Genomic DNA, 16,766 nt, shown 5'->3' with positions numbered 1-16,766 from the left:
TTTTATTTTGATTTTTAAACTTTAAAAAGCGTTCATTCTAATCCTTAAACTTTTAAAAAATATTTACTTTGGTTACTGCTATTAAGATTATGTTAACTCTTAAGCATGATAGTGAAGTGATTTGTATTTTTTGATAATTAGACTGCAAAATAAGTTACCTATGCTAAAAAAATCTAGGGTTTCAATTATGAGTTTGATGGTAAAATAAATTTCTATAGGAGATCTTAAAAATCATTTTGCGTCCAAGATGTAGGCTATTCATCATTTTGCCACGTTGGTTGTTAGTGTTTCACTTCACCTTCATCTTACTCAATCCATGTTAGATGCAATTTCATCCTTAAACAGAATTCATCTTTAAAAAGTTAACATAATCTTAACAGTAACACCAAAACAAACACTTTTTAAATGTTCAAGGACTAAGATAGACGTTTTTGAAATTCAGAGGCCAAAATAGGATAAAACTCAAAGTTCATTAGCCAAAATAGAATTTAAACATTTTTCTTAAATATAATAATCATCGACACATATTATATATGAGTTAACGGTTAATGTTTGCTTTGTCAACCTGCACATTCAATTACTAAAATTTGAATGAGAGAAAAAAAAAACATATTTTTGTCTATGAGATTTAAACTTAGTTTTGATTTGATATTTGAAGTTTCAATTTGATATATGGTCTTGGTGAGTTTTCAAAACTGGTGTATCTGCTCTTTGAGTTTAGTTTTTAATTGGTTAGTGAATTTTTTAGTTTATTTTTAATTAGTATTAATTTTATTTAATACTGATTTAGTTCATGTACTTTCAACTTGAAGTTCATTTTTTAAATTGTATTGTCTCGCATAGAATACTCAAATAAATATGGATTTAGTCTCTTTGAAATTACAAATTTTCTCTTAAAAAATCTAAATATAAACTCAATAAGAGGTGTTCTCATTGAGGACTAAGGTCGAACATGGAGACTTTCTTATGACTCAACTCATTAAATAATGGTTTCCTACAAAATTTCACATGTTAAGTTGTCAATAAATCTTGGAGTGTGTTCTATAAACTGCAGAAACATAAAAGAACAGTAAATAAAAGATTCCAAGAGTGAAGGATGAGTGTATGGCATGCATAGAGAGAAGCAGTGCAAAATGTAAAGAGACCGTAGATAAGAGAAATGGGGTTGAGATGAGTAACACTGCAACAAAACTGAGAATTCAAGATATTTAACGATTGGCAGATTTAAAATTCATGACAGTTATTTTCAGTTACTGTATCGTCTGTAAATGTATGCACATCAACGACATTTTTTGAAAAATGTCGTAATTGGTCTTCTCATGACAATAAATAAGTATCAACATTGAATAATTATTTACAATTATAAACTGTCATTATCAAATATATTATGATAGATTATTATTATCATCAATTGATTAAAATTTGAGTATTTTCTATAACGTTATGGATATTGACGACAGTTATAAAATGTCAAAAAAGAATATATAGTGACTTTTTTTTTTTGGTAAGAATATATGAACCATGACACTTTATTATCAAAACAATGACACCTATTTTACGTCAACAAATGTTCTATCATGGCAAATTTTTATTATCACATAGTTTCATATTTATGACACTTTTATATTGTCCATAAAATACATGGTTTGATAGTTTATTATTTCTTTGAATCTTGTCATTGCACACATGATTTCCATAATCAACTAATCTTATTTTAACACAAAATTGATACAAACATAAATAACTTTCATATATAAGAATAAAGTTGACAAGTCTTTATAGAGAAACTAAATACGACGAACTATCGAATGTCTCCGAAGGGACAAATATAAACAAACTAATAACCAAACTTGGCAAAATTTTTACAAAAAAACTAAATACAACAAGATATTGCCACGAATAACTACATTACAACAAGTCTTGTCACTAACCAAACATCATCAAACACTTGCTTGGTAGCTTCACCACTTCACTGGGTTCATGCAAGACCTAGTAAAAAACACAACATTAAACTTTAATTTAACACTGGGAATCAATCCCAAACTATAACAAAGAATTTTCAAGAGTTATAAACTAGGTTCAATATTTAAAAAGATTCAAAATGATCTAAGTGAAGTTTGAGCATCAAAAATTTTTTTAAAAATAAAAAAATCTTAAACCTTAATTCAAATACTATGTATCAATCCTGAACTACAAGGAGAGAGTAAGAGCTCTTAGAATATGTTGGGTCATATTCTCAACCACATATTCTAAGATTTTTTTTTTAATTAAAAGGTTCAAAGCATTAACTTTTCTTACACAATTAGTTCTTAAGATATTGATATCCATATAATCTGAGTACCAAATGAAGTTTTTAATTCAAGAATCAAACCTCAAGGTTTGAATCATTCACTTTCTCAATTGCATATGACATTGTCACATTGTACTGCCTTCTTAACGGTTTGTTATGGTTGCAAGATCTATTTGTACTATATATTCATAAATAAAAGCAAATAATGGGAAAATATGTAGAACACTATATAATTAGCATCTTTGAAGCACAAATATTTCATGTGAGGCAAAGAATCAGTATTGGACACGTATCGGACCAATACTTCTCAAATATGTATCTGACACGCGATTTGACGTATTTATTTCTATGTGTACTTTTTTTCAAGAAAAAAGACAAGTAACTCATCTGATCTTTCCCAATCTAAAATTAGGCAACCTATTTAAAAAACTCACTACTCGAGTCCAAAACTAAAAGGAAAAAAAAAAAAAAAAAGATCAAATCCTAGACTAGAATCATCTAATCTCCATCTTCACATTTGAATTCCCACAAAGTCCACCAAAATATAAACCATTTGAATATCTTCAACAATAATTTCTTCGTTTATCTTCATACTTCTCTCTCTAATCTTCTTCTTCTTCTTCTTCTTCATTGCAATATGAGTCACTTTTCTATTGCATTTTATTAACTATTGTACTTCAACATCTTAGATATTGCTTTTTTTGTATTGTATTTCAGTGTTTGTATTCTATTTTGTGTTATTGTTATTAACTTGTATGCTAAATTTATTTATATCCTAGGTTTTTTTAAAGAAAAAAAATGTATTTTCAATGTATTAGCATCCTCGTTTTTTAGAAATATATATATTAAAAAATAAAAATAAAAAATAAAAAAAAAATGACGCATCCTTAGACGTATCCGTATCTTAGTTTTTTAGAAATTGACGAATCGTCACATTCAATCGTATCCATATCGTGTAGCTGTATATATGTCTATGCTTTATAGATTAGCATTCCATATAAATGAAAATAGAGAGGGAGTGGAATGAGAACCTTAAGAACTAAATTAACTAATGGATAGATTCAATCCTAGATTCCATTTAGAATTTCTAACATTTTTTGGATGTACCTTCCCAATTTTTTCCTACAACATTACTATGCAATAAAAGTAATACGTTGTGAATAATAAAGAACATGAATATTTAGCACCTAATACAATTATTCCACAAACATATTCAAATATGTAGATAGCCCTTTCAAAATAATATATTAAAAGATGTGTATGCAACAAATTCAAGTCCTAGTAGTATGACTCATACAAGCAAACTAATGTATATGCATTATGTAAGTTTAGTATAAGTGTGGTTAAAATAATGAATGTAACTGTGAAAACGTTTGATTTTGTGAGCCACGGAGAGAAAGGTGTGAAAGGGGGGAGCCATGAACAAGAGGGACGAAGAGAGAATAGAAGGCTCGGGGTTTTGTTTTTCTTTCCCTTTACTTTTCTTTAGTCTTTTCCTACAAAAAACAAACGTAGATCATGACATTTTTTTTTTTCACTCTCCTCTCAATCTGTACACAACCATGTGTCATGGAAGCCTAGTAAACATTAATCCTTTCAACATACTTCCAAGTTTCCATTTCATGTTCATAACCATAACCATAAAAATACTCCATTGACTTAACCACATATATCATATTTCTGTAATTCATGTTTTAGGTTATTCAAATTGTACTTTTAAAATGTTCATTTTAGTTTTTGTATTTTCAATTTTTGATCACTTTCGTTCCTATACTTTTAAAATATGTATTTTGGTTTGTCCTTTTAAAAAGTGATCATTTTATCCCTTTTCCCTATGACCATTTGCAAATATAGCAATCGGATCTAAAGTATTAATAGATATAACGTAATGAAAAAGAATTTGTAAATATAACAAAATTTAGACTAAGCTCTTAGAGTCTATCATTGATAGAATATATCGTTGATAGGAGTCTATCAAGCAATAAAGTCAATCATTAATAAATTTTGCTATATTTGAAATTTTTTAAAAGTGTGGCTATACATTTAATTATTACCCCCATTTTTTATCTTCTTTTTCTTTTATTGAACTTTTAGCATGAAATTTTACTCATTAAATTTCTCAAAACATAACCACAAATTTGTATTAAAGAGTTACAATTACACCCCCAAATATGGTGATAGTTGCAATTACACTCTTAAGCTTTAAATTATGAAAGTTATGCCCTCAAACTTATCTAGTGTTAAAATTGGATCCTCAAACTTATAATGGTTGTAAAAATTGGATTTCTAATGATAAATATTGAACCCTCAAACTTATATAATTGTTATAATTTTTTTATAATTGTGTGAGTTTGACACTTGTATAATTGCAACTATCACCATATTTAAGGCAATTTTTACGATTTGCCCTTTCAATTTTGGCTTCTAAAGTCTTATCGCCTTCAGCCAACTTATGTAAATTTACACATGTTTTACATCCATATGCTAATACACATATCTAAAAATCACATTTGGTTATCATTTGAATATTAGTTTGTGAAAATTAAACTTTTGAACACTACTTCCACTCATAAGTTACTATGTTTTATATACCTTCTACTTATATTTTAAAATCTCAAGTCAAGTCTTGAAAACTTGAAGTAGTTTTTGTTTCTAAAATTTGATTAGAAAATTCAAGTACTTTTGTAAATTAAAAGTTCAGAGACCTATTAAACACTCTTGAAAGTTCAAAAACCTATTGGACATAAACCTCAATATTCATCGACTAGATGTGTATTTTAACCAACTTTACTTTTTCCCTTACTGAAAATTCCCATTCAATTGGATTAGCAACCACAACTAAAACAGTTCAAGTTTCATTGAGTTATTGGATTTTTATTTTGAACATTAAGCCTACAAAAACTACTTCCATCCATTGCTTTCTATATTTTGTTGTCTACACTTTAAGAGTGCTTTCAAAGTATAGTCAAACTTTGAAAACTAAAAAAATAGTTTTTAAAAAAATTATTTTCGGTTTTACAAATTGGCTAAGAATTCAAATGTTCAAATATGGCATGAAAATTATGAGTAAGAAATTATGAAGAAAACAAACACAATTTTCCAAAAACCAAAAATCAGAAACCAAATTAGTTGCCATACGGAGTATTCATCGTAGTACTGAAAAGCTCCCCAGCATAGTACCAAAAAACTCCATAGTTATTTAGAGAAAGAGAGAGACATAACCAGAGAGCTCTAAGGGCAGAGGTCTCATAGAACCTCAATGGGAAATATTGAGAAAAACCCCATCATTACAAAGATTGAAATTTAAATAGAGCATGATGCAAAACAGAAAATTGTGGAAATCCATCGCCTAGAGAGGGCTGCTAATGTTTAACTTATCATGCAACGGAAAAAGACTTATAACGTACATGCTAAAACTGCCACTTAGTTTTCAGCTTCATTCCCCTTTTCCTCTGTTAAGCCATCCTTCTTCGCCTTGTCTGCGTCTTCCTTGTCGCTGCTTTCCACTGGATGTTGATGTTGAATCTCGTTACTCTCCACAGAAACATCCTGAAGCTGCCAAGATGTAAGTTACTTCAATATTGGTTGACGTATACGGTGGGATGGGATGGGTTGGGTTGGTGTTTTGAGGAAATTCGTTTGCTTATTCGAGTATGAAGGTCGTTACTCGTTAGAAAAAGAACTTACACCCAAGTTCCTCAGGCTAGTAGTCACATCTTCTTGTTGCTGCTGAAGGGTAGTCCTTAGTTCTTGGAATTCCTGCTTTCATGTTACAAACTTATTGATCTTCCAAATAGCATCAGAAAGTTTAAAAAAAGCATATTCAATCTGTGACGCATTGCTTGCTTACCGTGCGAAGGTGCTCTACTTCAACATTAAGTGATTTCTTGAGTTCAGATAGTTCCTGTATGAGGCATTGAAGATATGTGTCAAGTGCTGTCAGAATATACAGATAAAATTGAAAGAAGGGGTAGAGGGGAGCACCTACGACCGATGAAAGGAAAAATTAAATTATCTTGAGTAACCTATCCTAGTTCATATTTTTCTTCTAAACCAAGGTATTGAGAAATTGAATATCCTCCAGTGGAAACATTAGCAGACTTGAGTTGAGATCTCTTTGAACTACCAAGAATCAGTTAACCAACGTCATATCTAGCTTACAGTCAGTATGAGCCACAAGATCTGATTACAGTAGGCCTCTAGGGATAACCAACTGGTTTATGGATCATGTTGACCCATTGAAGGAAACTCAAACCCAAATATTGTAGAACATGGTATGCTGGCTGATGGAGATACATTTAAGAAATATGTGTGAATACATAGAAGAAAATGAAGAAGATAACAACCAATATAAAATTCACTATTATTCACTTACACTGCGGTAGGTATTAACTTGCGTGTCAAGCTTTGACCTCCAATTCTGGAGATCCTGAAACAGTCGAACACAGGGAAAGTTTACAAAATCAGAGGGCAGAAACAACTAAAAATGAGCAAGGGTATCCAACTTAATCAGGCTCACAGCTAGGACATTGTAAATCTAGAGTTCACCTGCTTAAGAGATTGAATTCTATTAAGCAGCTCTGACCTTGATTCATTCAATTCCTGAGAACAAACATGTCAAATCTCAGAAGATCGGAGTTACATTGCAGCTATCTCGAAGGACTTTTGAAACAACGGTAATATATGGACCCAAAAGCTTAACCTAATAGCTTAATGTATATATTTTTTTATATATGTTCTTAGCACTCCTCCCCATTTCTAGATTTGAAAATTAGGAGATAACACTACAAATAGCCAATTATATGCAACGGAAATGAAAATGATGCTAGTTTGTACTTATTACTTCCTATTTGATACCATGTTAATTATTAAAACTACAACAGGGACCCAAGAACCCAAAAATCACTTATATACATTCTTAACACTCTTTAGCTATTAACTATCTGAAAAGTCTCAAACACATACATCACAGAAGCCAATAATGAAAAATTTAGTTCTCAACTATCCTACAGTGGAAGTCCATAATCTCAAAATCGTAAGCAACAGCAAAATTCAGAAATCAAAGTTAATGGACTGGAGAATAAAAAAGGCATGATGAGAAAAGAATACCGTAATTTTGGACCCAATGGGGGTTAGATTCTCCTTTTTCTGTGAACAAAGAGGGGAACAGAAACAACAACGTTAGATAGAAACAAATGGGGGAGAAGTAGAAAATGAAAAGGAAGAAAGAGAAGGGAACTCACTGCTGAGAGAGGAGCAGAGGAAGGAGTGGAAGAATCGGCGTCCGCCATAGAAGCAGGGATCGAATCAGAAAGTGGTGAATTGCAAATTAGGGTTGAGAAATGAGAAGGGGTTGGTTGAAATCGAAATTCAAAAATGATTAGGGGAAAGAGAAAAGAAGAAAAATAAGAGAGTGAGATGGCCGATGGGGACGAGTTTGTCGAAGATTTGAATTTTGAACCAAAACCCAACGCCTTCACTTACCACTTTGTTCAGTCCTCTCCTCTTGGTTGAACTGTACGGAAAAAGATGGAGCTTCCCCCCTCCCTCCTCTCTCCCTCTTAATTTTATTTTTTTATTCAACCATCAACCTTTTATTATTATTATTGAGGGAGGGTTTAGGGGTGTACATTGATCGGTCGGTATCAGTTCTGGGAGAAAACCAACCAAAAAAATAGTGTGAAATTCGTCCGACATCGGTTGGTCGGTTTGGTTTTTTTTTTTTTTTTTTTAAGAAGAGCCAAGGTAGGAAATATGAATTGGTACAATGTTATTGTTAGATTAATAAAATTAGCAACTTTTCTAATTTTAAAACAATCCTTTTCTATGAAAAAATTTAAATAAATCATGTAATGGGTTTGAAAATCAGGTAACATAAAAACTAATAATAAATCAATACTAAAATATAGACTTGGTCTTGGTTGGTGGTAATTGGTTTGCTTTTATATTTATTTTTTAAAAAAAAATTAAAAAACAAATATATATACTTTGGTCGGTCGGTTTTCGAATTTTTTTCAGAAAAATCGAAAATCAACCAACCGACCCCTAGCTCCGACCGATTGACCTTAATTCGGTCAGTTTTGATCGGTTGGATCGATTTTCAGTGATTTTATGTACACCCCTAGGAGGGTTTGGTAAGTTTGGGAGAGTTGAATTGGATGGGCAAAAAAAGCCCACCCACTCTTTTCCCCACTGATAAACACAAAAACTGTGGATTTCCCACCGTTTTACTTCCTCTAAAACCCCCTAATTTGGTACGTTTTCTCTAGCTCTTCTCTTAACTTCTTCATTACTTTCCTCTGTCGTTTCTCTCTCTCTCTCTCACTCATTTCTTCACATTACTTACATTCTTATATTTCTCATCTTCTCTTTTGTTCATCCGTCTGGTTCATTCTTTTGTCTCATCTATTTCTTTTCCTCATATACTCTCTTCTTGCTCGATCGTATGGTATTTTCTTGTTGAAACACTCGTTGCACTTTTCTCTATATTTTTCTAGGGTTGTTTTCATAGTTTTTTTCTAAGATCTACTATGTGTGTGGCTATTTGTTATAAATCTGACATTTTTTTTTCTCCCTCTTCCATTTTTTTATTCAGATCTACATTTTTTGGAAGTTTTTGTTATGGGTTTTGGATATGTCTTCTCCCCATGTTTTATTATTCTTTACATGTTCGATTTGCCCATGATTTTTTAAGGTGAGTTTATTTGCATGTGCACCGTTTTGCCCCACTATGTTGGATTTATCTGCATGTTAGAACTATAGAGTTTTTTTTTTCAATAAATTTTTGGGTTTCGATTTTTCGAGATGGTTAGATCTATATTTTTTTTAATTGTATTTTTGGATTTCAATTTTCTGAGAATATGTTACATATATAGATTTTTTTTATTGGATTTTTTGGGTTTCGATCTCTTGAATATGTTAGCTTTATGGGGTTTTTGTCATTGGATTTTTGGATTTTGATTTTCTGAATATGATAGATCTGTAGGGTTTTTCCATGGGATTTATGGGTTTCGATTTCCTTCTTGAGGTTTCTTATTACTTTTCTATTTTTTTTTTTTCCTTTTTTACTATGTCTTCACAGCTTCGTTAGTTCAGTTCAACCCACTGTTTTCCTTCCTTTTCTTTTTTTTTATAGATCTCCTCTCGCCGCTTTAATAATAGATTCGTCCCTTGCCCTTTTTCTGCTCTTCCTCAGATTTAGTCTGTAATTGAATTCCTGGTAAGGTCCATATTATTAGAGTTTGGTGGGGGAGTTCGATCTTCCCCACAACATGCTTGTCTTCTATCATTTTTTCCACAGGCCAATGATGTTTTTTTTTTTTTTTTTTCAATATGTAACTTGTGTTCCAAAATTCGTATTAAAATATTTGAGTTCAATTTAAAATTCACGTTTTTTCATTTTTGCTTCAGTCAAATCATTCTATATTCTTGTTTCTATTTTGTGCATTGATCTGTATTATTAAAAAAATATCCATCTAAACCATCTTACTTTTGTTTCAGTTCATTGATTATCTATTTTTGTTTTGATTTAAATTGTTTTTATCATTTTTTTGTTTTCTTGGTCATCTATTGAAATCGATGGTGAATTTGTTTATTGAAGTTGAAGTTTTCTATTTTTGTTTTGAAATTAAAATATTTTTTTTTGTTTTAATTCTCCTATTTTTCATATGTTGATTTTGTTTATTGGAGTTGGATTTTTTCACATGAAAGAGCAAAATCATATCTTTAAGGTCTTTTTTTTTTTTTTTTTTTTTGCAATTTCATGTGATATATTATATTTTATTTAATGTAAAACTTGATCGGCCTGCATGAGCGGCAAAATATTACAAGTAAGCAAGCCTAAGTACAAGCATAGACTATTGAAGAAGTAATAAACCTTGAAGTATTCCAAGTATCGAACCCACATGACTAGCTTATAATTTAAATTGCTTGAGACTGCAAACTTAATGAGACCAAAGGTAACCGAGAAGAAATTATGTTGTGAATTGCAAGAATTTTAGATTAAAAATAATAAACAGTGGTTATCGATGATAAGTATTGTGTTCATCGAGTTATTCCAATTGGCGTGTAGTTGTTGCCAGTTAGTTTATTGGCGGCTAAAATAGCTAAAGTAGTGGTTGCCATTTAAAAGTTGTTGAAAACAAGAACAAACTTAATAAGTCTATTTGCATTACCACTTTTAACACCAACTTTAGGTTTTAGCAAAATAGTTCTATTGTACTTTAAGTGAAGTGACATCTATTTTACAATGATGCCCCAGCGAGGCAGAACAAAAGTTACCGTTGGGGTGATAATGCCCCTTCACTAGAATGAGACATTCTCAACCATTAGACAGAAACAACTCTTGTAATTGACTCTAACAATCACCATTTTTTGGTCCAGAATATGTTACCAACCTTAACAATTCCGCGTAAGTTTAACCCCTCATTTTAGGCCTTAGAGTCCTGCCCTAATGCGCCCATCGTAGGGAAAAAGCAGATTAGGACAAGAAACTAAAGCAACTTTATCCTTTTTAGGAGATCAGATAAAGAGTTGTGCAAATATTGTCATCCTTTAGGGGGACACTCGTAGGGTTCCTCGAGGCGATGCACAAAAATATTATCCATCCTAATGAGAGAGATCGAGATATGTTGTCACATGTCCCGCTCCAACTTACTATGAACGTTCTTTCCATTCAACTTGGTATTAACCTACCTAAACACCATCCTTTAGGAGGACACTCCCAGGGTGCCACGAGGCCGAGGATAGATCTCACAGTGTGAACTTTTTGGGAGAAACGTGTAGAGGTTTAAGTGAAGTATCATATACCTCAAGAACCTCCCACTAAATGTTCTACCTAGGGATTCATTAACTTAGGTAATCTAGCTACTGATTTTAACTAAGTGTATGTTTAATTTGCTAAAAAATAACTCTTACTTTTGATAATAAAACAGGTTTGATTCAAGTCTTATTAAACACTTTAACATACTATCATCAAATTTACATGCATGCAGCAAATCTATCTAATTCACCTTTCCAGGTATGTTCCCAGGTAAGGGTGTTCCGTTTCCATCAGCTTAAAAACCTCAGTCTAGCCAGAACCCGCCTTAGACAAAAGGTCCCTTATAGATAGATTTGGTACATATTTAATCTTTTATTAGTCAATTTAATCCTATTAAACTGAATTAAAAGATTAAACTTAGGTTTCTAATCTCATTAGAACCGTGATCTTATGTCTATCTCAATTAAAATTTAAAACTCTTTTAAAACATGATTAAACCTAAGTTTGCATGCATGTCTTTCTTATTGGTTTTAGTTCTAATTTCTATTATAACACTTATAAAAAGAAACAACTAAAAACAACAACATTGCTAAGCTAGACTAAGTATTTATAACTTTACTAAATTAACCTAAGTGTCGTGCTTCATACAATGTTCATTCACTACTATATATAACTCTTATATAACGTACTTGTAACGAACCAAGAATACATGCTTTCATACACCCTTATACTATAACACTTATAATATAAAGATGATGCATGGATATACTTAATACATGCATATATTATAACTTTTATATTATATGATGTATGAGTATGCTTTAAAGTAATTCAATCATGCAAGCTACTATATTATAACTCTTATAATATAAAGATGATGCATGAACAAATGCATAACTTATGGTAGGTTTTAAAATTATATGGCATATTTTATGACATATAATTAAATATACAACAAATGTACATTCATCAAAAGATCAATGGACTAGGATAATTAGCCTAAAAAATTGAAAAAAAAAAAAAGCTATCTATTACAAAAAGCCATAGAGCCAATCGGTTCAAACAGGCGAACCAGGTCTTGAATCACCTGGGCAAAGCCTCGTTCTGTTGATCGTATAGTAGTTTCTTGTGATCGTCGAGTAACGCTAAACGAGCATAAATAATCATATAGCATGGAGCGAGTGCCTTTGACTATGCGATGAAGCATGAAGGCCACGCGATCATGCAATGCACATCGTATAACACATACCGAGTGATCGAGTAACCAGTGACTATGCGATGAAGCATGCTGGCCTACTCAATCGTTTAGTGCACGCGCCTACCATGCGTTGAGTATCATATACTCAATGATTGTTTACCTCAGTGTCTACGCGATCGAGTAGCCAACACAACACGATCGAGTAAACTCTTTACTCAATCGCGTAGCATCAGCCATGTGATCGTTTAGCAAATACTACACGATCTAGTAGAACTTTTCTACACGATCGCGTAGCCAAATCTAAATGATCGTTTAGCTTGGGCTACACGATGCGACCAACCCTTAGTCTTCTTCCTCGAAGTGAACAATATCTCCATGCGTTGAAGCTTCATCACGAACGACTCTTATAGACTCAAACACTTTGAATGCAGACTCGATAGTAAAGTAATTGTGCCCAAAAACATAATGGCCCTTACAAAATAACTTGAAAAGTAAAGAAAGCTTTAACAAATAGAGGCAATCATCTCGAAACATCCATCAATTCACATCCACAACTATAACTAACATTTAAACATATTGCAGACAACATAAAACCCACCAAGACTGCAAATGTAGTTCATGCATCAATAGAATTTGGAATATCAGAACAACCTAGCTCTGATGCCAATTGAATGAACTCTTAAACAAGAGAACCAATGAGCGTAAGCAAATCGTTTCAAACTCCATTATGAAAGAACATCAACACTTACAATCTTACAACAACAATTATGCATAAAGTTTCAATTACAACATGCTTCAAAAGGAAAATACTAGAGATCGAGTGAACATACCCTTAAAGAACTTTTCTTCTCGTATCCCTCGATAAAACTCAGCCAAGCATCCAACCGTACAAACGCAACATAGGCAAACCAGTGAACAACACGAACGTTAGAATCATCGAACACAATCGAGCAACACTCGACCCTCGACCCTTGAACAATAAGTAGACACTACCACAAGGCTACCTTGGTATTCTCGATGTGAGAATCCAAGAGTTGTGGACTCTGTATGGATTTGATAGAGGGAATGATGAATTGAACGATCGTGTAGACGATTGATTAAGTGGGAGAAAACAGAAGTCTATCATGTAGACTTGGGTACTCGATCGTTTAGCAACAAGCAACTATTGTATAGTATACTCTTTACTCGATCGTTTACTCTCTTGATCGTTTAGCAGCAAGCAACTATCGTATAATATACTCTTTACTCAATCGTTTAATCTCTCAAGGCTATCATATAGATTTTTCTTTATGCACGTTTGATTATGAAAAAGTGAAATAATTTTTATTTTATCCATCAGTTACCATAATTGATTATAACTTCCCACTAAGTCGGTTATTAGGAGAAAAAAGGGAAAATAATTATCTCATAATTGATTAATTATAAATAAATATTATATTTATAACCTATAGTTTTAATATCACATCTCATGCAATATATAAACCACAATTATTTTTCTCCTTTATTGCATTTAATATAAATTATATTTATATTAATTCCTCCAAAATGTATCTAATACGTTCGATTATTGGTTTGTGGTTAATGCTACTAAAATATCTCATATTTCATAACTGAAGTGAATAAAAATTTCATATTATAAATCACCAAACGTTTGTTCATAAGGTGTTTACAAACTACAGGACCCTACGAGATTTAGGGCATCAACCCCAACATTGACTTTGTCTTTGTTTTTCTATTCTTCTAGTGTGAGCAAAGTTTTCACTTGATTCTAATCCTTCTCTAACGAGAGCACATCGAGGATGTTGTATTAATCTTAGGGAGCAACTGGTAAGAAACAATTTAGCACTGAGGTTGTATTGTAATTTGCTTTCAAGGTAGTGGTTATTTCCTGAACATTTAATTTTGTGTTTATTAGGTCATAGATGTATCCAAAGTTTTTTCAAAAGAAAAAATAAATCGATCATCTATTAAATATAAATTCGGAATTTATATGCTAATGAAACCATAAATTTTTCATCTTATATAGAGAAAATCCATACTTCTTTTTTTTAAGAAAAACAATTAGTAATGACCTATTAGGCACACCAAAGTTAAAAATTCAGGAATCTATTCAATACAAATTAAATTTTTTTAAAACTTATTAAACAATTTTGAAAGGTCAAAAGTTCAAAATTTATTAACTAAACTTATAATTTAACTTAATAACTTTTTTTCACCACAAACATCGTTGAATTAGGATGATCGATAGTAACTAGCGTGAAGGTCATCCAAAGTATGTGCATGCATGCAATTATATGGGGAATATAAAGATCCAAATTAGTTTATTTTTTTCTCCATCAATGATTTCATTCATTCAAATTGGTATATTGATTTAGAATATTTTGCCTCATTGCCAATATGGAAAAAAAAAAAGGGAAAAATTGGTGGGAAAGTGAAAAATGAAGAAGGAAGCGACTGCTCAATGGGAGAAAGCATTGCTGCCCATTTCCCCCCTTCTCCAAATAGGAATGGGTTCATCCATGCACTCACACACGTGACTCTCAAATATCTCTTTTTCTCTCTCCAAATCTTTTTTTTTTTTCTTTATTATTATTAAGATGATATTCGAGCCATAATATTAGATGTCTATTTAAATTGATTTGAGGAAAAAATGATTTTAAAAAACTCATTTTCATTTAAATTCTTTTAATAAAAACGGTTTAAAATACATTTCTTATTTTAAGTTTTTGAGTGATTATCAAACACTTTAATTTTTTTTTAAATAATTTTTTTTAAAAAAAATTAAACATTTAAAAATGTATTTCAAACCCATCTTAAATTTATAAGTTTTCATCAATTTTTCTACTATTATTCTTTAGCATTTTTTTTGTATGGTAAAAAAATAAACAACAAAATATCACTATTATCCTAATTTGAATCTCAATTATATAATTTAGATAACAATCACTAATGTAAATATAATATAAATAATTAACATGTTAATACTAATTTAAACATTTTACTTTTTAATTTTTTTCAAACGTATCTATCTACATCAACATCAATATTTTTATGAGAAAAGTAAGAGATTTTAATATTATTTAAAACTTCGACATTTTGAACTTTGGTTAGAGGCAAACGAAATGAAAGAGGTAGAAAAAAATAATAATAAGTCTTTCTTCCCCCACGATATGGGCTATATCCGTTGACCCATCAGAGTCGCCCTTATCGTCACCAGCTTGTGATACATGCACGTGCTCTGTCAGTCACCTAACCCCACATATCTCAACTACCGATTTACTCTTACCATGGTTAATTTAACCCCCCCTTTTATATATTTCTTGGTTAAAGCATCATTTTAATATTTCTACACGTCATGTATTGAACTCAATAACTTCTGAAGTCTTTATCAAATTCAAAATCATGCCTTTAATTTACCGGTAGGCCAATCAATTTTTTTTTTTTTTTATTTGTCTAATTTTCATTTTTATATTTTTAATAAATCTTAAATTTAATTCTTGTACTTCTATCAAATCTAAAATGTTAGTCTGTTAAGGGTTTTTTTTTATTAAAATTAGTTAAATAATAATAATTATTTTACTATAAGGAAAGACACTATTTTTTAAATTTATAAAGAGATTGTTAATAGAGTTATTTTTTTTATTAAAAACAAACCACGACAAATTAACTATATGGACTAATTTTAAGATTGATTGAAAACATGGGGACGAAAAAGAACATTCAAAAGTACGAGAACAACAGAATTCAATGTATAGGACCAAATGATATTTTAACCTTTTTTTTAAATATTTTTCTCTCTAATCCTACATTTTGCATGGGAACCATTTTCTTAGCTTCTTCCTCCATATGATATTATCATGCATGAAAATTAACCACATCCAAAAACCTAAAACTCAAAACTTCTACTCACTTACCCTACTACTGGACTTCTTGTTCTAACTTAGGTTCAAAATTCTTTTTATCACAAATATATATATATATATATATATATATATATATATATATATATTTGTCTAAACAACAAATATAAAAATAGATATCATTTTAACATTTAATTTCTTGATTGAAGATATAGAATAACATTTTATTGGATACTTATTAGAAAATATTAATTGAAAAATTTAAAAATAGAAAAATAAGGGAAACAATTTATACAAAATAGCAAAATTTAATCTTCTTTGATAGAGACAGATAAAAGTCAGTGTCTATTGATAGACATTTATACAAGTCTCAATATTTGTTTTTTTTGTTATTTCTGTAAATTGTTTGATATTTTTCCTATCTATGAAAATTTTTCATATTAAATATTGGTTGATACAACAAGATGTATTTGTAAATTGAAAAGATTTGACATTGACATTCAATTAGACCTACTTTGATATCTTTTATAAATACTTATAAAACATCGAAATTTTCGTGTATAAATCTGAATAGAAGTACTAATTAATAAATCTATAATTTGAAAGTAAAAATATCTTTATTAATAATTGAAAAAAAAATTTCTTATAACTTTTCTA

At 30.7% G+C, this 16,766-nt stretch overlaps 1 protein-coding gene across 2 annotated transcripts; it reads right to left on the bottom strand.

Moving 5' to 3' along the window:
• Positions 1-5,462: 5,462 nt before the first annotated feature.
• On the bottom strand, positions 5,463-7,864 carry LOC120070957 (CAP-Gly domain-containing linker protein 1). 2 transcript variants are annotated; one of them, XM_039022906.1, is made up of 7 exons: positions 7,534-7,864; positions 7,400-7,438; positions 6,839-6,892; positions 6,666-6,719; positions 6,141-6,194; positions 5,978-6,049; positions 5,463-5,839 (listed from the first exon to the last, which is right to left on the bottom strand). In XM_039022906.1, the coding sequence occupies exons 1-7, from the start codon at positions 7,579-7,581 to the stop codon at positions 5,714-5,716; spliced, it is 447 nt and encodes a 148-aa protein (XP_038878834.1). In that variant the 5' UTR covers positions 7,582-7,864; the 3' UTR covers positions 5,463-5,713. The 2 variants fall into 2 exon arrangements, with proteins under 2 accessions (XP_038878834.1, XP_038878824.1); XM_039022896.1 differs by having other exon boundaries at positions 5,463-5,845; positions 7,534-7,861.
• Positions 7,865-16,766: the final 8,902 nt, after the last annotated feature.

Source organism: Benincasa hispida, chromosome 1 (genome assembly GCF_009727055.1).
Source record: "Benincasa hispida cultivar B227 chromosome 1, ASM972705v1, whole genome shotgun sequence".
NCBI classification, from domain to species: Eukaryota; Viridiplantae; Streptophyta; class Magnoliopsida; order Cucurbitales; family Cucurbitaceae; genus Benincasa; species Benincasa hispida.
The sequence above is the reverse complement of the archived record's forward strand: the minus strand, read 5'-3'. Positions and strand labels throughout refer to the sequence as shown.